The sequence below is a fragment of the Babylonia areolata genome, chromosome 12 (assembly GCF_041734735.1).
Source record: "Babylonia areolata isolate BAREFJ2019XMU chromosome 12, ASM4173473v1, whole genome shotgun sequence".
Taxonomy (NCBI): domain Eukaryota; kingdom Metazoa; phylum Mollusca; class Gastropoda; order Neogastropoda; family Buccinidae; genus Babylonia; species Babylonia areolata.
In genome coordinates this window covers 5343205-5369563 of record NC_134887.1, presented here as the reverse complement: position 1 = coordinate 5369563, position 26359 = coordinate 5343205, and the positions used below count along the sequence as shown (strand labels likewise).

General features: G+C 41.6%; 1 protein-coding gene across 1 annotated transcript; it reads right to left on the bottom strand.

Annotated features, from left to right (window-relative positions):
- Positions 1–24575, bottom strand: LOC143288257 (potassium voltage-gated channel protein Shaw-like). Its single transcript, XM_076596605.1, has 8 exons — positions 24385–24575; positions 22911–23139; positions 22145–22363; positions 20333–20539; positions 14354–14388; positions 11419–11623; positions 6383–6535; positions 1–528 (listed from the first exon to the last, which is right to left on the bottom strand). Exons 1-8 carry the CDS (start codon positions 24573–24575, stop codon positions 1–3), a joined length of 1767 nt encoding a protein of 588 aa, XP_076452720.1.
- Positions 24576–26359: the final 1784 nt, after the last annotated feature.

The window sequence follows — 26359 nt, the reverse complement described above, 5'->3', positions numbered from 1 at the left end:
TCACCGGTCATCTGAAAGTATGATTTCCTGCTCACTCAGGTGATTGTCAATTCCATGTTTACCCCCTTCTAAGGGGCTAACGCCTATGTCTACGCCTACGTCACTGTCATCGTTTTCGTCCCCGTCAGTGTGTTGGCCAGCATCATGAGAGATGCTGAACTGTAGGTTCTCCTTCAAGAAAGAGCCCCTGTCTGTGTTGTATTGAAGCATGCATGTGTTGCTGTGGTAGACGTAGAAGTTGTCGGCGATGACAGCTATGGGGAGGGCAAGGACCACAACCCCGGACAGCGCGCACAGTGACCCCACCAACTTCCCCGCCAAGCATATCGGGTGGACATCACCGTAGCCCACCGTTGTCATGGTGATGATGGACCACCACGTGGCATGAAAGATGGAGTAGAAGGTTTGGAGGCCAGAGAGCATTTCGGACATGTAGGCCAGGGTGGCGAAGAGCAGTGCGAAAGTGATGGCGCAAGTGAACATCAGCAGCAGGTCCTTCAGGCTGGACTTAAAGCAGAGGTACACAATCTGTAGACAAGAGGGCATCGTGTTGTACAGTTACATGGCAAAATAATCACTGACCTTTTTTTATTCTTCTTTTTCTTTCTTTCTTTTCTTTTCTCTGCAATCACCCAAGATGATTCAGTGGCATTACCCCCACACCACCCTCATTCTGAGTCCCCTCTTTCCCCTCTCCGTCATACGATTCTACACCAAAGTTCACCTACCACAGTCCAAGCAGTGGCAGATCACATAAAGCAATCAATGGTACGTCACCATAAGGCCACATACCAGAGAAGCCCCTGCACTGATGCTGAGTCACTTCAAGTCTGTACTGTAATCTTCCTTTCATGTATCCCTGAGTCAACCCGACCAGAGAGATATAGATATTTCCAATATCGGTCAGGGAATTTGAACAACACTCCCAAAGACGCATCAGTGAAATGGATGACCCTCTCATTATAAACCTTGTCTTCCGATTTCATCACAAACACACTCTGGGTGGCATCTGAATATCGCAAACAAGTTTTTGTCAAACCGAATGTTGCATATTTGAAACAACAATCCTATATCAAGCAGCCCACTTCGTTCTGGATTTCGTTGATTTACGATCAGAACATAGACGTGTCAAAGTCTAAAACGTTTCCTGTCTATATCACAATATTCTATAAAACATAATCGCAAGACATATTTGTTAGCGTAATATGCACGATAATTACTCTGAGTGAGTCCTTTTCTTTTGACAAATAATGTTTAGCGGACTGGCCATCTATTCTCCGTTAATCAAATCAGAGTGACCTGAGGTGTGTACACTTCTAGAGTTACTAAATGTACGATCCAAGCATGTTCCAACCTCTTTTAGCACGGTATCTTAGGCATAAACGTCAATGACAGGACAATTCATTGTTGGAATCAATATCCGTGGAAACGCAAGCTGCAAATGTATTTCTCCAAATGAATGCAAACATCTTGCTCTGAACGACAACTGACACTGTGGAGAGAGAAAAAAACAACAACAAAACCAACCCTTCAAATGTACACATGCAGTGCAATCTTACTCCAGCTAATTGTCGTCCTCAAACGCAAATACGAGGCAAAATGCAAGAAGACATGCTGATTTTTATGGCCATTCATGAACATACATGAACATTTTTATGATGAGGCTGATGCACAAATCATCATCTGAATAAAATTGAGCTGCTTCTATTGCCTTTAAATATGTTATTGCAAGAATCACATATGCTTACTCAAAATCATTTATTAGCAGGACTACACTAATTTTCCACCCGAAAAAGAAATAAAAAAAACAACTTTGGAAAATGTAAATATAAGACATTCAGACTGAGTGTAAAACACAAAGCCTTTCCAAAGCCCAGAGTTATAGCTAAAGATATGATACTTGTATACTCTCTGGTTCTCTCAAGATTGGATTACTGCAACTCTCTTTTGGCCGGCCTTCCCAAATATCTGTTAGACAGACTCCAACGAATTCAGAATAACGCTGTCAGACTCATCTGCAGAGCTTCTAAATTTGACCATGTTTCTCCTCTCCTTCAGTCTCTCCGCTGGTTGCCTGTTTCTGATCGAATAGACTACAAGCTATCCACTCTGACCTTTTCTGCAGTCAATGGATCTGGCCCCAAGTATCTTTCTGAACTCCTCCATATATATACCCCGTCTCGCCAGCTCCGTTCTTCCTCTGATACTCGACTTCTCAGGATACCTCACGTCAGAAGTAAGACCTATGGACACAGATCGTTTTCTTTTCAATCGCCGAAGACATGGAACAAGCTCCCTGATAACCTCCGTCATTCTGATTCCCTCGCATCTTTTAAACCTCGTCTCAAAACCCATCTTTTCCCTCAGCAGTAAGTTCAATTGTGGCAGGTCCACTTCCTTTGCGTTAGCTGTGCTGGACTATGTGTACATAACTACATGCATGTATATGAATGTGTATTGTGTGTGCGTGAGTTTATGTAAGTTTGTGCCTGCCTATGTGTCCATATGTGTTAGGGTAGCTGTAAGATACACATGTATTGTTAAAATGTATGTATGCAGTGTGTGTGTGTGTGTGTGTGTGTGTGTGTGTGTGTGTGTGCGTGTGTGTGTGTGTGTGTGCGTGCGTGTGCGTGTGTGTGTGTGTGTGTGTGTGGTCACATTTTGGTGTGTGTATGTAACATAGATGTAATGTTTTATGTTAACAAAGCGTTTTTGAAAAGCACCTAGAGGAGATTTCTGGATAGTGTGCTATATAAGTATCCATTATTATTATTATTATTATTACTTTAGAAGAGTAGTAATATATTCAGAATAAAGTCCCATGCATGCGATATTTCATACTAAACGAACCAACCCCCCCCCCCCCCCCCCCCCCCAAAAAAAAAAAAAAATCCCGTTTGAAATAAAAATGATAAAACGACTGCAACTTACTGTTATGTAAGTATATAATGCGAAAGTGCAAAATTGAAATTGAGAAATAAAAATGAGACAGTAATCTGATTGTTGATCTGTTTTGGCTTTTTGTTCCTGTTCATATTATAATTTTCGTGCAGTTATCAGACGTGCATTGTCATTACAATCAGAAATTATGAAAAGAACAGATATTTCCCTGTTTTAAGCCAAAAATTGGTGTTGACAGACTAAGCATTCAAAATGAAAATGAATATGTTAAAGTTTCACACACACACACACACACACACACACACACACACACACAACGAAACAAAGAAACAACAACCTGAAACAGTGTTAATATAAACATTCATATTGTGACCATTGAAAAAAAATTCGACACGTTCGCTGGTGATAGGCGAAAGACAAAGTGCTGGTTAAAAAGCAAATTCAACCAGGAACACCTCATGAAGAAATACATAGAAACACTGAAAGCTGAGCCTTGATTATTGTTCATTCATCAAATGCTTTAAGAATCACAAAGAATGGTATGAAAATGTTAAAAATAACTGTGATTTTGTATTCGTGATACATGCTAAAAAGTCTTTCCAAATAGAGGTGTTTTCATAACATAAACATGTTGACACCAGGTAAGCTTCGACTGAATAATTAGAATGAAACCGTTGGGATTCGGCTTTCTTCACATTATGTAATCAATTGATTCTTGCAGTTGGTGACGACGTCAAACTCGGTAGTACAGGCCTCTACTTCTGTACCAGTATTGTGCCCTCCTGGTTCTGCACAGCCTTTCAAATCGTGTGTGACAGTCAAACTGGATGGGCAGGAAGTCGTCGCTTTACGTGACAATATAGCTTCCACACTGGTTGTCAATGAAAAAGTAGTAAAACCTGAGAGCACTCTAGCGGGCAGAAAACAAATAACCATGGTAAAAAGTTCTTGGCCAGTTGTGATGGTTAACCTGAACTCACCCTTTTATCAGGGAAAAGCACAGTCTGTATGCTGGAGGATGCTGCAAATGTCATTACTGGAAACCAACTGATGGGAGAAATAGGCTGGTGTCATCAGTTGTCCGTCTATGCCGATCCCACTATCTGTGCCCCTGTGCAAACAAGGAAACAGAAGAAGTGTGGAGAAAAGCTGGTTGCACCGTCTGAAGTCCAAGGACAGGTTGAGATTGACTCTCGAGCTGAACTGCAATTAGCACAGAAAATGATCCTTCCTTGGCCACCATTCGAAGTCTTGCCAACCGAGCTGAAGTCAGACCATCTGGAAAGAAAGGGACGGTCCAGTTTTTGTAGAAAAAAGGACTTCTTCAATGGGTTTATGATGGGTCTGAAGGTAGGTACAGTCAGAGTGTTGTTCCAGAACTGCAAAGACGGGAAGTATTGAAACTTGCTAATGATGTGGCTACAACAGGACATCTTGGTGTAAAACGTACCCAGGAAAGACAGTGGCAAGGATTTTATTGGCCAAGACTTTCTTCAGGTGCCAGACTGTACTATGCATCATGCGACTGTTGCCAGAGTTTTTCTCAGGGGTAGGGTTCACAAAGTACCACTGGGAAAGATGCCTTTGATGGAAGAGCCATTTCAGAGACTTGGTATTGATCTGATTGGTCCGCTCATACCCGTCACTGATCGTGAAAACAGGAACATTCTGGTAATTGTAGATTATGCTACTCGTTACCCAGAAGCCATTTCATTAAAAGGGACTGAAGCTGCGAAGATTGCCGAAGTGCAACTGGAGGTTTGGTCACGTCTGGGATTTCCATTGGCTTGAAAAAACTTGTAAATATTCGCCAAACGTTATGCTCAAGCCTTTGACAAAAGAGCAGTTCAGAGGGAGTTTGCTGTTGGCTCCATTCTACTCCCTTGCAAAACCAGTAAACTTGAGTTGTCATGGAAGGGACTCTTTGAAATTGAAGAGAAGGTTGGAGAAAATGACTACCGCCTGAAGATGGGAAATATGACCCAAATTAAACCATGCAAACCTCCTCAAACAATACATTGAGAGACCACTTCAAACATACCAGGATCAACCAGCTGAAATGGTTAACGTAGTCTTGGTACCAGAGAACACGGAAGACGTTCCTTTGGGTTCTCGAAATGTACCCTTGCTACCATTGGTATCCGAGGAAAACAAACTCAAGTGTCACTGTCACCCAAGCTGACCCGACCTCAAAGAAAAGACACTGAAAAAGTGTGTGACCAATACAAGGACTGTCTTACTGACCTACCTCACAAGACTCACCTGACGCAGTTTCGCCTGGTACTACTAAATGACAAACAAGTGAATGTCAAACAGTACCCTCTGCCTTATTCCCAAAAGGAAACAGTTGACTGTGAAGTTGAAAACATTCTATGAATGGGAGTCATTAAACCAGCGTCCTCCCCTTACAGTGCACCCATTGTCCTCATCAAGAAAAAAGATGGATCCACCAATATCTTTCTGATCTCATTCATCTTTACATTCCCTCATGCCAACTCCGCTCTTCTTCTGAGACCTGTATGCCCACTATTCCTCTGTGCATGCTACCGCCCAGACGTCTCTGACTCTGCCGGCCTGATGCGATTGATGTAGCCCTAAGAAGAGCCGCTCCGATGCAAAACGCCCAGCTCCTGATTGCCGGCAACCTCAATTTCCCCTCTTGGGACTGGGAGAAGATGACATTGAAGCCCCATCCAGCCAATGCCACACTTCACCAAGTGTTCATCGACCTAGTTTATGACACCGGTCTTTAGCACATGGTGCTAGAACTGACCCACCTCTGAGAACAGCCTGGATATTGTGATGACCAACTGCCCTTCCCACATTCCCAGAGTTGAAGTCATCCCTGGCCTGTCTGACCACAGCATTGTGTACTTCGAGTACAAAACAACACCTGACCTGCTGAAGAACTCCCTGTGCCCTATCCTCCTCTACCGGCGTGCCAGCTGGGAGGAAATGAAATGGGAGATGGTCGAGCTCCAGCAGGATTACAAGGACACAGGTGATATCTCCTACCGAAGAACTCTGGATGAAGTTCAAAACAGTCCTGAAGGACAGTATGGCCAGGCACATTCCGAGCAAAACACCCAAGAGAAGGGACTCATACCCATGGATCTCCACCAATACATGCAGGCTGATCAGGAATCGCGACAGAGCACACCGGCTCATGAAGAAGAGTCGCTCAAAAGACCTGCAGAAAGAAGTCAGGGGTCTAAACAGGGAGATCCGAAAACAACTCCACCGTACTTACTGACATTACATAGAGAACCTTTTCTACTTCCTCCAACTTGGACAACAATCCCAGCGCAGGCCATAAATGTTTCTGGACCAACGTGAAACGCCAGCACTCCATGACAACAGAAGTCCCAGCACTCAAGTCCAGTGGACGACTCATCACCAGCCAATTTTTCACTGCTTTCAGTGCTGGTACCAGCTGCCCTTAACCCGTATCAGGAAGCCCATGAATGCCAGTACCACCTACTCCCTCCATGGCCACACCCTCGAGTGCCTCGGGGTCACACTGCAGACCGATCTTTCCTGGGACGAGAATATTGACAAAACCTGTGCGAAAGCCAACAGTGCCCAGGGCTTCCTGTGGCGAAACCTGAAGGTGTGCTCCAAGACGACCAAGGAGCTGGTGTACAAGGACCTTGTTCGGCCAATTGTAGAGTATGCCAGCACTGTTTGGGACCCCTACACCAACACGCAAGCCTCCAGGATTGAAAAAGTCCAGCGAAGAGCAGCCAGGTTTGTCTTAAACTGACACAGGAATGCCTCTGGTGTAACATACTCCATCAGCTCCAGTGGCCTTGACAGGCTTTCCATGCTATATGAAATAAAGCATTGTGAAGCATGTGTGAAATGCACAGCCCTCAAACCTCTGCCCCCAAGCAGCAGAAGAAGCCAACACAGTTAGTGCATTCCCTGCTGTACGGACTGTAGAAACACCACCTTCTTCCCAAGAACGATCAGCGACTGGAACACCATCCCCTTCTCAATCAGTCCAGTCCCCAAACCTGGACATCTTCCTCCAGAGGGTGTCCAAGCAGTAGACTATTCACCCCTGCCCCCCACCCCCACCCCCAAAACTTGATACGGCGCTTTGCAGGTCTGGTGCACTAGTAGGGTGCCCACTAGCTTGCTGGTGGGACAAAGCCTAACAGCTGTGGTGCAGCTCTGCATACAGCTTTATACTGCAAATTAGTATAACCCCCCCACCCCCCCTACCCCCCTCCTCCATTCTACCAACAATCTCTCTCTTTCTTTCTCTCTCTCTTCGTCTGATACCAATGCGGTACACAGCTTCTCCAAATGTCAGTAACTGCCAAGGTTGGCAGCCGGACATTACTGGAAGAAGAAGAAGACAGTAAATGGGGCATCCTATTTGGTGATGGATCCTTGTAGGGCTTCAGCATCCTAGGAACTTTGGCCTCTTGCTACAGGAGGATATTCAAAGTCTGTTTGAGGTATTTTGAATATTTATTTTTGATTTTCTTGTTTGGTCGGAGTTCCAGTTACCCTGTTTCTCTCCTTGTGAATGAGCGGAATTTTGTAGGAATAGTGTACTGTATCCATGTGGAGAGTGTGTGTGTGGGTCAAGAAGTTAATGTGGATATTAAATTAATGTAAATTCATTTCTCTGTTTTATCTTTGTCAGCTGCCTTTAATCACTGTGTGAGTGAGCCATGTGATGAACATTGTGTGACAAAGTGAACTACTTACTGATCGTGAAATAACTACTTGAAGGTAAGCTTTCAAATATTATTTAAGAATACTCATAATAGTATCTTTCGTATCGCTTCTGTGCCATAATATGGGAGTAAGTTGAAGGCTATGAACCCCATCATTTCCACGCAGAACACTGAACCAAATGGCTCTTCACTTGCAGTGCAGTTGCTCAGAATATCAGAGTAACTTAACACAGGGGTTATTAGAAACGACGTTTTGAACTTATTTTAACACATCAAATAATATACAGACCCTTGCCGATCAATCTATACTTTACATGAACAGAGAATTGCTCATCAGCAATGGTCACAACTACGTCGCCCATAAATGCAGAGCTTCTCTCACTTCATCAGATCTAAAGATCTGTTGTGTGTGGCTCATTGATGTAGAACGGTTTCATACTGAGTGACAGCAGGAAATTGCTTCCCAGTCAGTGCGTTGTTACCGTACTGTATTAATGATAGTGATGATATTAATGCTAACACACACAGCCACACACACACACACACACACACACACACACAACCTGCAACATAGCTACGGTAATGCTTGGTAAAATATATGTGTTGAGATCATCATAATGAGACACGCATATGTGTCAATGTTGCTAGCCATATGTTGGTCTTAAAGTATGAGACAGGCACAGCATAATGTCTAATGGTTCATATACAAAAGGAGAACAGGTGACACATATTTCCAAATCTGCAACAAAGGAAAACAAATCTTGATCCAGATGCGTTGACAGTATGTTCATGAATCTGTCTGAAACTATCATAAGAATTCACAAGGCAGAAACCAGTCAGAAAATAAGAAGATATTCATAAGCTAACGGCCAATACTCAGACTCATTTAATAGTCATAAAAACCCACATCTCCCCTTTCTTAACGTGCATACTCAAATCACTCTATGTGACCACTTTATGTCATAGTCATAAAACCCACATCTCCCCTTTCTTAACGTGCATACTCAAATCACTCTATGTGAGCACTTTATGTCATTGTCATAAAACCCCAAATCTCCCCTTTCTTAACGTGCATACTCAAATCATTCCATGTGGGCACTTTATGTCATAGACGCAAGGGATTTCTGGTTTTACATTGGACATCAGCAGGTACCATTTATTTCCTTTTCTTTCTTCAAAACATTAATATTCAAGCATTGTGTTCCTTGAGAGTGTTATAAGTAACATCCTACAGTGAATATCATCGCCTGCAATCCGAACTGATAATCCGGCTATCTGTGACTGTATTTTGTGGCACAAATGTGCAGCAGGCAGGATGTCCGAACCAGTTTACGTCACGGCGAGAGCCCTGCCCAACTTCAACGGCATGCCTGACACCACAGACATCTGCCTTGTGACAACAAGGGCATTCGAGTTGCTTTGAAAAAAATCCCCAAAAAAACCTGGGTGCAAAGCGGTGCAAATTCAGATCCCCAGTTACAGTTTGAACTCAGATTGTCGATCTTCCTTTTTTAAGCCAAACTGTGTGTCAAGGGGGAACTTTTTTTGTTTTCTAAAAAATGAAATGAATATGTTAAAGTTGACTACGCACACACAGAAATACACCCCACCCCAACCCCCACACAACAACAGATAACCAAAACAGTGTTACTGAATGGATTGAAGGTATGTGTAAACATGAACACGAGCCAGTAAAGTCTCATTGCATTAAATATTCAAGCAGAAATGCAAGAAAAAACCCGATGAAAATGAAAACTTAAAGCAACTATTAGTACAAAAATGCATTGTGTGAGGATCCTCATTATATATGTTGAGGTGCCTATAATGGTATATGTGTGTATGTTATATATATATATATATATATATATATATATATATATATATATATATGTATATATATATATATATATATATATATATATATATATATATATAAAGACAAAAAAATAAAATAAAAATAATTTTTAAAAAAGAAAGAAAAAATGGCGACAGAGGTGTGGGAAATGAAACTAACAAGGAGGCCCAAGTTCAGATGAGAATGAAATGGGTGGGGTAAGGAGAAAATAACACAAAAGATTCCCTGCATTTTGAAAGAAATCAGGGAGAAACAACGCAATGTCATTAACAACAAGAAAGGCAAGGCCTTCAAGACTCACTAGTGATAACCACTTAAAGTTGTTGTTTTTGTTTTTTTAATGATAAGGAGAAGAAAAAAAAACATTAAAAAATAGTTTGTTGTGTTCTCTATTCGTCATTATAATTACGTAAAGCTTCGCTCTAAAAAAATATTTTATTTTTTTATTTTTTTAATTTTTTTTAAAGTCCTGAAAGCAGATTGGTCCCATGGATGTTCGGGTCGAGAATGACTGGTTTTAAGCACGAGGCTTATGCGGGTTCGAAAATGATGTTTAAAAATTATCATTAGAGCATGTATTTTTAGCGGAAAAATCGACAATGGTAATCGAAGTGATAACGCCGTTTAAATCATGTCATTTGGTAATTTCGGGCATTTAAGAATTTCTTTCAAATCCGAGGTAAAGGAGACGTTCCTATCACTTCCAACACACCGCAATATGCGTCCGTTTGTTTGGTTGTTGTTGTTGTTTGTTTTTGTTGAGTTTTTGTTGTTGTTGTTTTTGTTTTGATTTTGTTGTTTTTTATTTATTTATAGATCTACAAAAATCACTGTCCGACAACTCTTTACTGAGAAACTACGACGCTGTCCAGTCAATTTCTCTTTTCTGTTCATTCATCAAGTATCGACTTTACACATTCATATGCAGTAAATACGTCCATGCTTCTTTGAAAAATTCTTTTAGTTTGGCGGTAAAGGAGACGTTGCCATCGCGTCAGGCTTTGCAAAATGTTTTGTCAAGATCCGCACAGACCATGCAGTGTAGCAAGGATGACCTTAACTCAGTGAAATGGTCGATTCTTTTATGTTCGTTAATTCAGTGTCTGCTTTAGAATATTCAAATGCAGTAAACACGTTAATAATGTTGTTAGTGTCACTGCATGTATTCTGCCCAGAATTTGTATTTTGAGAGAAACTGGCAAAGTTAAAGTTTAACACACACACACACACACACACACACACACACACACACACACACACACACACACCGAACATAACATTATAACATAACTGACTTTGTTTACACAAGTGAGTCAAAAATTGATAATCAATCTACAGACAACCCAACAGAAACAAAGGTTTTCAATTCAACCACACACACACACACACACACATATATATATATGTGTGTGTGTGTGTGTGTGTGTGTGTGTGGTCGAGGGAATGAGGTGAGGTGCCTATAATGGTATATGAATGTTTATTATGAATAAAAATGAATTATGCTTAATTGATGATGCTATTACACCTGCTATTTACAACACACGCAAAAATCTTTTTTCGAGTATTTGATAGTTTGGATATGTATATACTAGATTCATACCAGTTTAGCGTCTTCTGTCTATGCCAGCAGTTTTGTTTTTTCGCCGTTTCGGGTTGTTTTGTATTTGTTTGTATTATTCTAGAGTGATGTCGTTTTAACTTTTCTGTACAAGGTCATCTTTAGGGGCCGCACAGTCAAGCTGGCAAGCACAGGGGAGACAGTTGTGTGGAGGGAAGGAGTGGGGAGGGTGGTAGTGGGCAGAGTGATTATGAAAATGAAGCCGCTGTCGTGTATTACTTGCTTGTATGTATTTTGCTTTATATATGTAGCTTTTTGATATCTTTGGTCGAACCTTTCTCACATTGTGTGTGTGTGGAGAATACCAGCAACAAAATCTAAATGCTGACAACAAGGACAGTGACAGGACTCACCTTCAAATCAGGGAACACATTGCCCAGATAGAGGATTCGCAGGACGCGGACTGCCGACAGGGCGTACATAATCACAGTCACCGACTTCTCCGCATGGCTTACTTCTTCCGTTTCCTTTGAGTAGACCAACTTCTCCATCACGAAATGCAGTATGGTCTTGGTAAATATCACCATCTCCAACCAGTTCCGTGGCTGCTTGAAAAACCTGGTTGACATTCAAAATAGAAATAAGACGAAAAGGAAAACATGTGATTGTGGTGGTGATAGTGTTACTTTTGTTGTTGTTGGAAGTGGTGGTGGTTGTGGTTGGTGTGTGTATTTTTTTGTTGGGAAAGGAGCAGAGACCAAGGAGGGAGGGAAGGAGAGACGAAACAAAACGAAACGAAACGAAATTTTATCTCACGAAGGTAAAGGAGTATGCACAAAGTACTTGTTTACATCCGGCCTTCTGGGCAAGAATGATCATTAAGAAAAAAAAGAAAAGAAAAGAAAAAGCAAGAGTCAATTCACAACACCAACATTCAAATTACATAAGAATGTGCAAACATAAGTACAGAACTTACGTACAAGACAATATCGCAATAGATGAATAACAACAAGGCCAATGGGGACGGGGGTGGTGGAGAGCAGAAGGAAGAATGGATAAGGGGAAAAGTAAAAAAGGTAGGGGAGGCTGACTGAACAGAGAGATATTGTGAGAGACAGTGGAGACAGACATAGAGAAAGACTGACTGGGGAGGAGAGAGGCGTGTATATAATGACGACTTATACATGTTTGTTGTTTATAATTGATGTGTCACATAATCACGTTTTTCAATAAATGTGCACAATGTATGTTTTTAAAGTTAGGGATGCTTTTTACATTGTTTATATTGAGGAAGGATAATATTTCACTCCATAAACAGCCCCCTGAATAAGACAGACTAGATTCAAAAAGGTCCATCCTCGGAAGTGGTACCATAACTTTATGAACATGACGATGAGTGTTGGTTACAAATTTATTCTTTAGTGAGGGGGAAGCAAATCCAAACATGATTTTGAACATAAATAGACATTTGTTGTATAGAAGTTTTGTTTTCAGTGGGAGGATATCGAGAGCTATATAATCAGATATAGTCAATGAAGATTTTAAAAGAATCAGTTTTACAGGCTTCATAATACTGTCACTCACCGAATCCCACACTGTCGAAGCATAGTTAACTCTCTCCATACGAACGGCGAAAGAGACGACGTTAAAGGCGTTTCAGCCCAATTACCATCATCAAAATATTGCAAGAGGAAGGCTCTTATACTGGAGAGGTGAACGTTGACAAAGAATACCACAATTCTGACGACGGAAGCTAAAGGTTGGGTCATTCAGACACCCACTGGACAGCCGAGGGGTCTGTGTAGAGGAGAAGAGAGGACTGGCCGTACTGAGTGAGTTAAAGTGTGATTCTATATAAGCAGACAAATAGTTTTTGACAGCCAAGGTCCAAAAAGTGTTTAATTTTCGAAAGTTGATTGGTTGTTGTTCTTTTTATATACCTCTTTGCACAACAGAGAAATATGATACGACCATGACAAATTATTATCGATAGTGATGCCAATAATTTTATGGTGGCCAACTTCTTCAAACTTGTCGCCTTTGAAGAAAATAGGCGAACAGTTTATGGACATATTTTGAGAGAGAGAGAGAGAGAGAGAGAGAGAGAGAGAGTCAAGGACTTAAAGAGTTTAATGTTAGACCTCGGGCCTGTAAACATTTGACAGACCATTTTCTCAGTTTTAGGTTTATTGTTTTGGATAATGTTTTATGACCTGCCGTTTTCCCCCTGGCACTGAAGGGGTTTTAAAGAACTGCTAAATCAATGTATTTCTGATGAATTTTTCTTTAGCCTCTATTCATTTATTAAAATTGGCAGCTCTTTTTTTTCGGCAACATAAGGTTTAACAAGACAAAAATGTAGGCTATAAAAATCATAATCTACGAAACGAAGAAGACATGGAGGTGGACACATCATTTGACAACTAGCACAGCTCAACGTGAGCACGTGAAAACGGAGAGTTACGGCCCTGATGAGACATGCACAACCCTGACACGAATACCTTGACCTTCACAAAGAGACATGTGTGAACAGAACCCACTTAAAAATGTCGCCATTTTGCTTGCGACGTGCCTTGCTTCAAGACGTACATCGTGTGGATCAATTAAAGCAAAAAGACTTTCGAATACACATTGGTCTTTTGACCAATTTCTACAGGTAAGGAAAACTTGTGTTCTCTCCCCTATTCATGTGTAGTTATTTGTTATTATCGTTACCATTGTTTTTTGTTGTTTTTTTGTTTTTTGTTGTTGTTTTCTTTTGGGGGGTTCTTTTGTTTAATAAAATACTTTTTTCTTTGTGCTCTGCATGTGGCTTTCTTCATTGACTAATAAAATGAAATAAAATAAAATAATGATAATCATACTAATCATACTAATAATGATAGTAATATTGATGGTAACAAAGCGAAATATTCAAATAGAAAAGAACACATTGTGTCATAAAGAAAAAAGAGATATGAATAGTCCCATTCATGCTTCTTTTGTGTGTGGCTATCTAATGATGGACATTTGTTGCGTACTTTAATATTCTGCATGTGCATAGATATGTCTGGATTTCTTTATTCATTAGTGTGCTTTGTATGTGACAGTTTCACCCAATTCTTTCTCAAAAGATAATGGTGATGATGATGATAATAATAATAATAATAATCAAAATACCAATAATAATAATAATAATGATAATAATAAGTATTCAGAGGAGGAAGAGGAGCAGAAGAGGAATGATAATGATATTAATTAGATGCATATTTTTTCTTCTTCTTTTTTTATTGCTGCCCCATCATCTGCACCATTTCAGTGGCATTACTCCCACGCCGCTCATTTAGATTCCCCTATACACAGCCACACCCGCGTTCGTCCGTCACGGTTCCAGCTTCAGCAGTCTGCAGGGAACCATCGATGTTAGGTCACCAGGAGGCCACACACCAGAAGAGACTCTGCACTGCTGCTGAGTCACTTCGGTGGTGTTCAGTGGTGCCTGTTCTTATTCAACGAACTTAGGACACCACCTACTAAGCCCCCTACTAACGACTTAGTTGCAGAGCCAGACTGAGTGAGCGTCCCTCCCAGTGTGGAGACCGCCACCCGTACCTCCAACAACAGCCCCCCATGAATCTGCCGACACTGATGACACTGACAGGACTCACCCCAAGCACAGAAGTGGAGGGGTATCGAAACTGAGGTCACCATGAGAGCAGGGCATGAAAGGCCACAGACTTTGAGACTGTTTTGTTTATATTGATGATGATGAAAGAGGAGGAGGAGGACGATGATGATGTTGCTATGGAGGTCCATTTTGGTTTCGGACTGCGTGACAGGGCTGTACTCTGCACTTCCTGTCATAATGATATCCCGGCGTTAACCAGGCCCGAGAGATACAGACACTTGCAGTGCTGGTCAGGCAATTTGAGCAACACACCCAAATACGCATACTTGAAAAGGATGATACTCAACTGTGTGGTCCCAGTCTCCCCATTTAAGCCCACAGCACACTCGACTCTGGGTAGGAGCCGGCCTCAGGCCGAAAAACCCACCTCCGCTGGGATTCAAACCCGCGTCCTCTCAGCCGTCAGTCCACGACGCTAACCACTTCACCACGGCAGCTGGTAGATGCATAATTATTGCTGTTACGACCTTAGTCAACAACGTAATTGCAGTTTTCTTGTCAAACCCCAGTCTTGATGGAACATGAAGCAAAGCCTATCCTGGCAAATGTCACCCACCCATCTTGGAAGAGGCGGGTGTTCCCAACAGTCGTCACCAGTATTCCTGGAGTGGAGAAGAGAGGAACACAGTCAGACACCCAAAGGAAGGCCCTGGCCATGGAGTACATCTGCAACCAGTACCCCCTGGACGACTGGACCCATGTCTTTACAGATGGCTCTGCCACAGAAGCAACGAGGGATGGTGGAGCTGGAATCTTCCTCCGCTACAAAGACGGAGATGAAGAAATTGCAATCCCAACGGGAAAATACTCCACCAACTTCCGAGCTGAGAGAAAGGCCCTCTGTAAGGCAGCCGCAACAGTCTCGAAGAACTCCACAAGAACAACAGGGCAGGTGGTGGTGTTCTCAGACGCTCTTTCCGTGCTCCAAGCCCTCAAGAACTCCCGCTGCAAAGAACAGAACCATCACACTTTAGCCCTTGTTGCCCTGAGTGCCAGAGTGGAGAAAGTGGTGATACAATGGGTACCAGCACACTGTGGCATCAGCCAACGAAAAAGTGGACATTCTGGCAAAAGACGGTGCACAGACGGAGCAGGCCAACAAACTGGTGTCATACAATGAAATCAAGACAATCATCAAGGCACAGCAAGGAATAAAGTGGCACCTCCAGCATCCCAAATATAACCCAGAAGACAGATACCATTTGCTGAAACGACGGGAACAGGTCAAGATCGTCCGCCTGAGGACTGGACACAACCACCTGCTCCACCACATGCACACACAATTTAGCATTGGACAGAGTGGAGAATGCCCTTGTGGTGAGGGACCAATTACAACCGACCACATCCTTCAAGACTGTACGACACATGCAGCATCTGGGAGGAAGTACTGGCCAACACCAACAGCAGTGGAAGCCATGCTGTACGGCACCCTGGAGGAGCTGCAATGGGCGGCAGCCTTCATCAAGGACACCAGGCTGCTCATCTAACGGGAGGCGAACAAGGAAGAAGAAGAAGCAGTTTTCACATACATTTAGATATGTGCCATGTATACGCAAAGCATTGTCAATGTCGTCAAACATTATGTTTATTCTGTACCTCTGCAAACTGTATTTTTCGACGTGAGACTTGCTGTTCAAAAATTACCGTATCCTTGTAACACGAGTGTGTATACACCAAAATAACTGAACTAGTAAATCGTCACTCTCAAACACTACTCTCAGTTCTGGTGTACCAATCCTGCGGTGTCTTACAAAGGGATGTACATCTGACAGTGTTGCACGCACGGTGCGTATGTATGTGTGCAGACGCATGAGCACACTCGTGTGCGAGTGAAGGCGTATGGTTGGCATGCACACACAGTTCCAGCGTCGGCAGTCCACTGGGAACCATCGATGTTAGGTCGCCAGGAGGCCACACACCAGAGGAGACCCTGCACTGCTAATGAGTCACTTCGGTGGTGTTCATTTTTGCCTGTTCTGATTTAATGTACTTAGGACACCACCTATTAAACCCCCTACTAACGACAATAATGGCTTAGTCGCGGAGCCAGACTGAGCGAGCGTCCCTCCCAGAGTGGAGGCCGCCACCACGTCCCTCAAACAACAGCCACCCATGAATCTGCCGACACTGAAGACATTGACAGGACTCACCCCAAGCAAGGAAGTGGAGGGGTATCGAAATTGAGGTCACCATGAGAGCAGGGCATGAAAGGCCACAGACTTACTGAGACTGTTTTGTTTATATTGATGATGATAAAGGAGGAGGATGCTTGATTCTCTGAACAATCTGCGTGTCGTCAGCATGGTCAGACAGCCTCTCCTTACTAAAGAAAAGAAAACATTGGAAAATACTCCACCCAGAATGGTGGGGATTGCAAAAAGGTCAGGGTAAGACGTGGTGACCTTTGTGGACCATTCTATAAAAGCTCAAGACACCTGATGTGAACTAATTCACTGCTCCTGCACAGCGGTGTGCAGAGAAAGGTGCAAATTCTGCAAGACCAAATTAAAGTGCACATGCTTGTTTACATATGGCAGAGACTGTCACAAAGACTAAACATTGCCCAGTTGGAAAGAGACAACCAAACTAGTCGAGAAGGGATTTTCAGCAACTTTGTGACACCAGCTTGATGTTTTAGTTTTTCAGTCAAGCTGAAACTATCAAAATTGTTTATTTGGTTTCCCAGAGTGCACATTATGTACTTTGTGACTCTTGTAACCATACATCCGATGACATGCAAGTGGGATTTTCATCTCAAGAAAACGTCCCTCACCCCTACACCCAAACTCACATTACCCCTCCTTTTCCATTGCCCTCTGATGTCTCATGAAAGTGATGAATAAATGAACGCCCACTAACCCCACCAAAATACTTATTCAGAGCCATAAGTCTCTGCTTCATATCTCCTTCGCAATTTCTGTGATGTGGCCTGGTGTCCCAATGGTAGATGCAAGCTGGCAGCAACCGGTCTGGTGCTGTGATTGGAATGGACTGGTCACTTTTGTAACTTTTGTTATGAGATTGTGCCAGCCTATTATATATCTGATCAAGTATGTTGTTGGATCTGTTGTTTATAGTCAAAGTCAGTTACGAGAGCACTGTCTGAAAGAAGAGGACTTTGGCTGAAGGGTAAAAGCAGATTTACATATTTTTAAACTTCTGAGGACTGTGAGTTGAACATTCATTTTTTGTGCTTTTTAGTATCATAGCAAATATGATTTGAAACTTGAACTATCTTACTGTATTTCCCACATTACAATACATCTGTTTTGGTAGTCACAATAGCATGAACTTACAAAATATATGTTGTTGTTCAGGCATTAGAAATCCCCCACGCCTAATTATGGATTGGCTGGTCAAGGCATCTTTCTGTGACCTTATTACAGATTATTTTAATTAATGTCCTGACGTGCGGCTGGTAGACTTTAACAACACAGATCAGTTAGATTCCAGGTAATCCGAGCGTTTATGAATATAGTGATTACAGATCTAGTGCATCAAAGTATTTGTGTGAATGGTCACAAGTAGTGCGGTAAATAAACACACTGCTCAGAACGATAGTCACAATAATGTACTCAGTGCGTGTAGTGACCTAATTTCAAGACTAAATTTAGCCATTTGAAGAAAGTGCTGGTAGGTCTATGTGCCTCAAAATGTTCAGATAGCAGAATAGTACATGCATGCAGCACATGTTTTCATTCAGTTGTCTCTGCCTACAAATTTTATTTTTGTCTTCAAAACATTTTGAGTTACGGGTTTGCCGGTCCAGGTCATCTGGTTATATTATGATCAAATTATATGTTAAGTGCTAACTCTATTCAACAAAGTGTCCGAAACGAATAATATACATAACACAACACACTGTTTGAAAATCAAAAGTGATCCTCGAAGGAAAGACCACATTTAGAACTACAGTTACAGTCGGTTCGTGAGGGGTGGCCTAATTTAGTAGCTATTTGTAGCAAAACGAGGAAAGTTTCAAGATGTCTATTGCCTAAATACGTTTAGATAGACTCATAGTTCATGTGTGCAACAGGTAGTGCTTTCACTTGACAACCCAACTGTTGCGATTCGTTGAGAATTGTTGAGAACGGCTTCGCAGATGGTTTTCGAAGACGCCATATTTGTTCACTTCACATTGCGTCAAATTTATGAACACATATATAGGTCCTTCCATAATTTTTTGGGAGTCACACACACACCACAGAATGAAACAATATCAATAAAATTATTCCAAAGAAAGCCTGAACGTTCAATAAAAATTGAATTTTTTTCTAACTTTGAGTCGGAAACTTGGCAAAATTCGAAGAATCGAATGGACCTGGCAAAAGTCGCAACTAACAGAGGGTAGCCAGTAAAACCGTTGAAAAAAGACTACATTTGTACGCTGTCTTGATTCAGAAGGTCTGGGGGAGATGATTAATGCCTGTTCACTGCTCATTTCCATATATTACTTCGCAGACCGGAATTTCCCCGTCTTTGTTGCTTTCAGCATGCACCTGAAATAGGACAAAAGAGTGCAGTATTTTTGTACATGGTTTTGACAGGTATGCACCTGAAAACATTGAAAATACTACAGTTCCTGGGTGTTTTGTGCAAAGATACTTACCGACAGCAAAGATAAGACTTTTTATAAAAATCCCGATCTTGATGATTTTGACCCTAACCACTTGTTTTTGTGTACATCTAAGAATCACTGGATGCTACTTTAGCTGGATTTCGCGTGCTGCGAAATATATATATATATATATATATATATATATATATATATATATATATATATATATATCACTATTCTCCCCAAGCTTTTAACGTTGAAATGCTTGCCTTTACCCAAGTAATTTTTACCAATGTGATGACGCGAGAGGGTATGGTTACAATAATGCTCATAAAAGCTTTAATTAAATATGACTGATTTTGATAAAATTTGGCATTCTTATTAAAAAAAAATAATAACTGTACTTTAGTACTGAAGCCTTTAAGTGCAGGAAATCTATATCTAGTCATTACAAATGATTTTTAGAATAAAAGAAAACAGGGGGAAAAACCCAACACATAAAACATGCTTTTTTGCACAATATATCACAACAGATCTAAAGAAAACATGAAGTCTGAATCATTAGCCACTTTTTCACCTTCCTCTGCACTCAGTTTGACGAAATTACCACTATTTTCCTCCTACTTTGTATTCCGATTCATCATTCTTCTCATGAGTCCTTACATTGACAGCCAAGTCCAAAGTCAATTTTCGTTAAAAACCCATCTATGTTTGGCTCCAAAATCACACACAAGAAACACGAATTTCCCTTTGTTCGATCTCTTCCGGTTTGGTTTGAATAAGAGTTTCTTCCCTTTAATCGAAACCAAAAGTGACGGTGACCATACGAACGACAAAACTACGTCCGCAAGCGACAAACGCAGATCTGCACGGACGTACGTTTGACGTCCGCAGGCAGAAATGTGACACACACACACACACACACATCGCCTTTACTGAACCTAACACGGACTAAACCAACAAAGTCCCCTTACTTTTTCTTCATTGGACAGGTCACGAGCCTCAGCATAAAATCTAAAATGAAGAAAGCGATGGTGATGTAGCGGAGAATTAGCTGCCACGTGTCAGGAAACGTGACAACCATATAGTGCACTGGGGATACCTCGTTGTAGGTTTCAGTCAGAGTCGTGTTATGGGCATCCAGGTACCTTCTGAACTTGTCTGTGGGCACCCGGAAATAAGGATCCGTCTCGACGATGAAGTTAAAGATGGACATGAAGACGAAGATGAAGAAGATGAAGCTCCAGATCTGTATGTGACGAGAAAAGAGCTGAGAGAAGTAGGTCAGCGGGTACTGTTGAACGGTGGCCTGGTGGTAATGTGCCCGACTTAGACCCATAAATCGACTGTGATTTTAATCACCCCCCCTGCTTCCTTCACTAGATCTTGAGTCATGGTCTGGATGCTAGTCATTTGGATGATAAACTGAGGTCCTGTGTGTAACATGCACTCAGCGCAGGTGAAGAAACCCATGGCAACAAAAGGGTTGTTCCTGGCAAACAGAAAAATTCACTTTGACAATAAAAACAAATACACATTCAGACCAAAACAAACAAACATATGGTGGTGATGTGCAAAAACGACATCCCAGGAAGTGGCCTGAATTTTACACAAAGAAATATATCATGACAAAAAGTGCTGTGTCCTTGGGAATGCACTTTACTGTGATTTTTCTCACTCCACCAAGAGGTGAATGGGCAGCTGAGTTTGGTTTGAGAGAGTTACAACAGTGGAAGGAGTGGATTGGGTCCTGCCTTTCTTTGCTGAGCTCCAACAACATCTGGATGAATTCAGTGCTTCAATGGCTGTAAAACGTTAGGGACTTTCAACCTATTTAACTACAATTACTCCTTCTACTGCTGCTACTACTATTACTACTACTACGACTGCTACTACTGCCACGACTACTGCTACTACTACTAATGTTGGAAAAAAATTTTAAATGCTATTGAGAAGATGGAAGATATCAAATGGCAAAATCCATATGAAGGAGATGGTGTCTTGTGGTATATGTCAACAACTTTGGGAAGAGAAGGAAAATGGTTTGCTGTTAACATCTGCTGGAAGAGAGGGAAAGGGTTTAAACCGTGAACATGAGGAGGAGGGGAAGTGGTAGTCGATAGAGAAGAGTGAAGGGGTTAAGTGTTTGTGGTGCTGGTGTTGATATTTAAGGAAAGAGAAGGGAATGTGTAAAAGAATCAATAATGCAAAAGAAGAGGGTATGACTGATAGGGAGTATGTGGGATTTTAAATGTCAACATCTGTGAAAAAATTACGGACATGTGAAGTTAGAGACTTAATTTAACTCACTCTCTACTGAGTATTGTCATGGCAGTATTCTTGTGCTCATCACTCGCTTGCTGAGGACTCCTACAGGGCTTGTGACCTTCAAAAATTTATATGCCTGATGCAGCTTTGAAGAGACCATGCAGACTGGATCCCGTCTTGCCTTATTAGCATAACTTAACTTCAGACGAACAACGGTTATTGGACAATCTCTCTCAGTTACTGAGGTTTCGATCTGTTTCTTTTTTTTCTTTTCTTTTTTTTCTTTTTTTTATTGCAACTTTGACTGATGGCATACACATGTGCCAGTGGTGTAACAAGATCTAAAACGTTTTCTTTCAAACAAATTGGTAAGTCATGCTGTTGGGTTACGTGATTGGAAGAGATGGTTCTGATTTGAAAACGAATTTTTGAAGAGCAGCTGTTTCTGTCCATAGGGACATATATATGTTTACATAGAGAGACAAAAAGCGAGAGACAGAGGCAGACAGATATACAGAAACAGAGACAGATTGGGAGGCAGATGCAACTGAAGAGACAGATACAGAGAAACGGACAGAGAAAATATTCCTCATATCCCCCCAATATTAAACACACACACACATGCCCACCACCCTTATACCCATACCTTAGAAGCTAGCGAGTCGAAGGAAAGTTGCAGCATGTTCCACAACCTCAGTCTCCAGCTCGTGGCTCCCTTGACCACAGCCTCTGGGAAAGAGGTCTGAAAGAGCTTGTGCATCTCAGCCATGGCATCCTTCTGGTTTTGGTGCTCTTTGAATTTCTTCCAGCAGCAGGCGCTCATCAGCTCGACTGGAATCTCCCAAAACTCCAACTCCTCCTCCACCTACAGTTAAAGCCGACATGTTTTATTTTACCATAAAATGTTGTAACTAATGTTTCTATGCCTGTAATTGGTGGTTTTTTTGGTTTGGTTTTGTTTTGTTTTGTTTTTGTTTTGTTTTTTGCCTTACTTGCTTGACCTTACTTTTATGTGTTTTTTGTTGTTTTGTTGTTGTTGTTTTTTAATAACAAATTGGTATTGCTTCTATTGAGTTCACCACCTTATATGTTTATTATGCTGTGCACATGTGTGTACAAGAAACTATCATTGGGTGCGTGTGATCATAATAAAATTATGAGGCTTGCGCATGAGCGTGTGTGTGTGCACTCACACATATTCGCATGTGTGTGTGTGTGTGTGTGGTTTGAATACTGGCAAGATGCTGTATTTATCAGGCTTACTTTACTATGACTTCATTTTGTGTAATTTTGTCATGCATACTGTATGCCAAATGCTACTGTTCTGCTTATATGGCTGTATGTATCATAGTTCACCACAACTAATTTGATTTACTGAAATAATACATTCATTCTGCTTCTGATTCTATTACCAGGCTGCTGCAGATGTTCGATGGCAGATGGAGCTCCCCCTTACGGTACAGGTCCAGAACACTGTTCATCATCTTGGGGTTCCTATCGAAGAAGAACTTCTCCATTCCGCTGTTCTTGCGTAGCTGGCCCTTCTCCTGGATCAGTCTGCCGAGTCGGGTGTTGGGTAGCTTCATCAGGGTGTCCCTGGTGGTTCGGAACTTCTTGCCACCCACATCCAGTATGATGGAACTGGCCGGCACAAAAGTCCAAAGACTTAGTAAATACAAGTATTTGGGAACGATTACTGAAGTTGAACTCAGTTTTACATCCATACATACAAATCCAAAAGAAATGCCAGTCCCGCATCTACTGCTTACAGAAACTCAGGAATATTCAGGTCTCCTGGGTTTTAACCGCTGCTTCATTTGCACTTTCTCTACGATGCGATGGCACAGAAGTTAAAACGTGAAGAACAACAATCTACTGAGCAAATTTGTAAATGTGTCCAGCAATATAGTTGATGTCAAATCAGAACTTCTAGATCAGCTGTACAAATGGTAGGTGAAAAAAAAATCAACACAGATCATAAGCAATGATAGTTATGCTTTTCTCAAAGTAGTAAGAACTCATACCTTCAATAAACGATATTGATTTTACAAATAAAAAATTCTTGAAAACCAAAACACTTTATTAGCACAGTCAATTTTAGTTCTTAAGTAACTTATTAATCTTGGCACGCACCTGTCTTTATAATAATTCATTAATTTTGTCTTTGTGTCTCTCTTTCCGTGTGTGTGTGTGTGTGTGTGTGTGTGCAGGCATGCATGGATGCCTATGTGAATTATATTCATTGTATTGATTTCAAATACTGTTGAAATACTGTTGTTGCCTGGTTCTGATCTTATATGTCTTCGTTTTAATGATACTTATATAGTATGATATTTATGTCTGTTCTCTTACTGTGAATAGTGCATGTTGTTTTGCAGTTATTGTTTGAGAGATCATATTAACTTTGTATTTATACATTTATGTCTTCATACTAAATGACTGTGAAAGTAGTGTGATTACTGCACGTTTATAGTTGTAATTATTGTATGATATTTTGCATTTCATCATTTTATGTCTTCTGTGTATTTATATTGATTGACTGTGATTCTCGTGTAACTAGTTTTTGTGCACCACAAATGAATATTTTTTTTATTGGGATAAAGTATTCTGTAATCTAAGTAAAGAGAAAGAGGGGGTTGAGTAAGAGATGAAGAGAAGAAGAAGAGAAACAATAACAATATTAACAAAAACAATGCAGTAGCAGCAGCAACGCCATCATTTTCAGCATCATGATCATCACCATTACCACCAAACAGCAACAATGATAATAGCAACAAATTGATCACACATTTCCCAACAAGACACTCAATTAAAACTGACAGACAGGAGGATGGTACAGATCATAAACCTTTAAAAACACCCACTGAACCCTGTCTCAGCACTTACAGGTGATCTGGAGGATTGACCTCGGAGGAAAGGAGTGGCTCTGGGACTTGATCTATCAATTTTCTCTCCGCTTTCTGCTGTGCCTTTTTGGCCGAATCCTGCTGAGGTTTGTCTGGTGAAAGCTGACCACGAGACATCCGTCCCGTGTTTGCGTGTGGTTCTGCAGGTGCGTCGACGGGTTTAGTAGCCATGGGGTAGGTGTTACCTTTGGTAGCTGGGTCAGACGGAAATCCCCGTCTTTCTTGTCTTTTTCTGTCTTTTCCCTCTTTCTTCTTCTATTTTATTTCTGGTTTCCTGTAATGGACATGAGAAATGCAAAATAAGTCTCTGTGTGCGACTCGAAAAGGGGAAAATCCTTTTGAGACATTCTTTCCTTTTGGTATTGCGTGATTGTTATACAGATTTTCCTTTTTATGAGGGAAGGATGAAAACAAGGCAAATGTGCTTTTTCTTTTTTACCACAAAAGTTCTTTCGTTCTCTCTCTCTCTCTCTCTCTCTCTCTCCAAATATCTCAGATCAAAGGGTCACTTAGAAAAGGTGGCTAAGCGTGAGTGGAAATGCATTTTATCCTCTAACCCTGTTATGTTACACTTTTTTTTCTCATTTTCCTTCTTTTTGGTTTCAGCTGTCTGTGTTTGTTAAAGATTTCAAACTATGAATATGTCAGTCCCATTTGAAGTTTTCCCAAAGAACTGGTATGATTCCCTGTCTTTTCTCCGCTATGCTAGCTCCAGTTTTCGCAGCCCTATCTGCCCATACGTCGTACAGATTGTTTCCCCTCAAGGCATGACTAAACGTTTGGGATACGCTGCTGGTCAGGCATCTGCTTAGCTGAATCGCAGACATGCTGTAGCTTACATGCATTTGTCCGAACGCAGTGACGCCTCCTTGAGTTACTGAACTCAGATAAATGGAGAACACTGAGATGTTTAAGAAACCCAGCAAAAGTAAATAATTATCTCTAATCTTAACATGAAAATATGTGTAATGTGATTTTTTTCATGAATTATAATGATCTTGGACTGTCTTTTGCGTCTGACGAATTAAAAGTGTGATCACTGGAATTTTGTATTAACGCATCATAAGACCTGCAGGAAAATTGAGATACACTGGGGAATCAATAATATGATTACCAGACAAAAGAACACCTATCAGTTTAGTTGTGAATATTCATATCATATCAATATGAAGGAGTGTCAGGTCAGGGGCATTGCCCTTGCTACTGGTACCATGTAACCCAGTACTACCTGCCGCATGTGAAGTCTCCCAACGGCGGACCAGGCGGAGGAGGAAACCTTTCCCAACGGCTGTGAAGGCGGAGGAGGATGACCAAAGGGTAGGGAGAGCTCTTATCCTTGACTGGAAATCCTCGGAAGACGGAAGAAAAAACCTGCACCTGCCGAGGCCGTTCTACACGTGGCAGTACCTGCACCTGTGGGACTGTGAGCGTTGGTAGGTGAGAGACTGGGGAAAAGACTGCACAACTCCTCTTCACTAAAAAAAAGTCACCTGTGCTAGTCAGGCAACCAGGCTAATGTCCGAATGACGAGCTAGCCCTTCAACACCCAACTTTCCCAAGCTTTGGAGAAGTGATAATGGGGACAGGCAGAGGATGCTGCTGGCAGTTCCTAGTCACACAGGCGACTGTGGGGTGATGGTCATCCGCTGTCGACTGGGGCAAATGCGGCGGCCGTATCCTCCCACAGCGTCAGAGCAGCCCTTCTTAGGGACAGCAATGCTCTTCCCACGTGGAGAAGAGGAGATAAAGGGATCCCTAAACAAAGCCTTCCTCGCCTAGCACCTAGTAGGAAACCGCACCTACTTGGACATTCAACACTATCGGTCGAAAACAACAGAAGAAAAGAACCAGGAGTCATGCCCTGACTGTGGGTGCCTGGAATGTTCGCACCCTTTTAGACAGAGACGACAGACCAGAAAGGCGCACAGCGCTCATTGCTAGAATGCTTGATCTCT

Excerpts from the sequence above, each read along its gene's own strand:
- LOC143288257 (XM_076596605.1), bottom strand. The coding sequence starts at position 24,575 with ATGGCTACTAAACCCGTCGACGCACCTGCAGAACCACACGCAAACACG. Across the intron at positions 11,624-14,353 it reads ACCGTGACGGACGAACGCGG|GTTTTTCAAGCAGCCACGGA; the intron begins GTGTGGCTGTGT and ends AATGTCAACCAG. Across the intron at positions 529-6,382 it reads AGGGTGTGGCCATGGAGGGA|ATTGTGTACCTCTGCTTTAA; the intron begins GTAGGTGGTACT and ends TCTTGTCTACAG.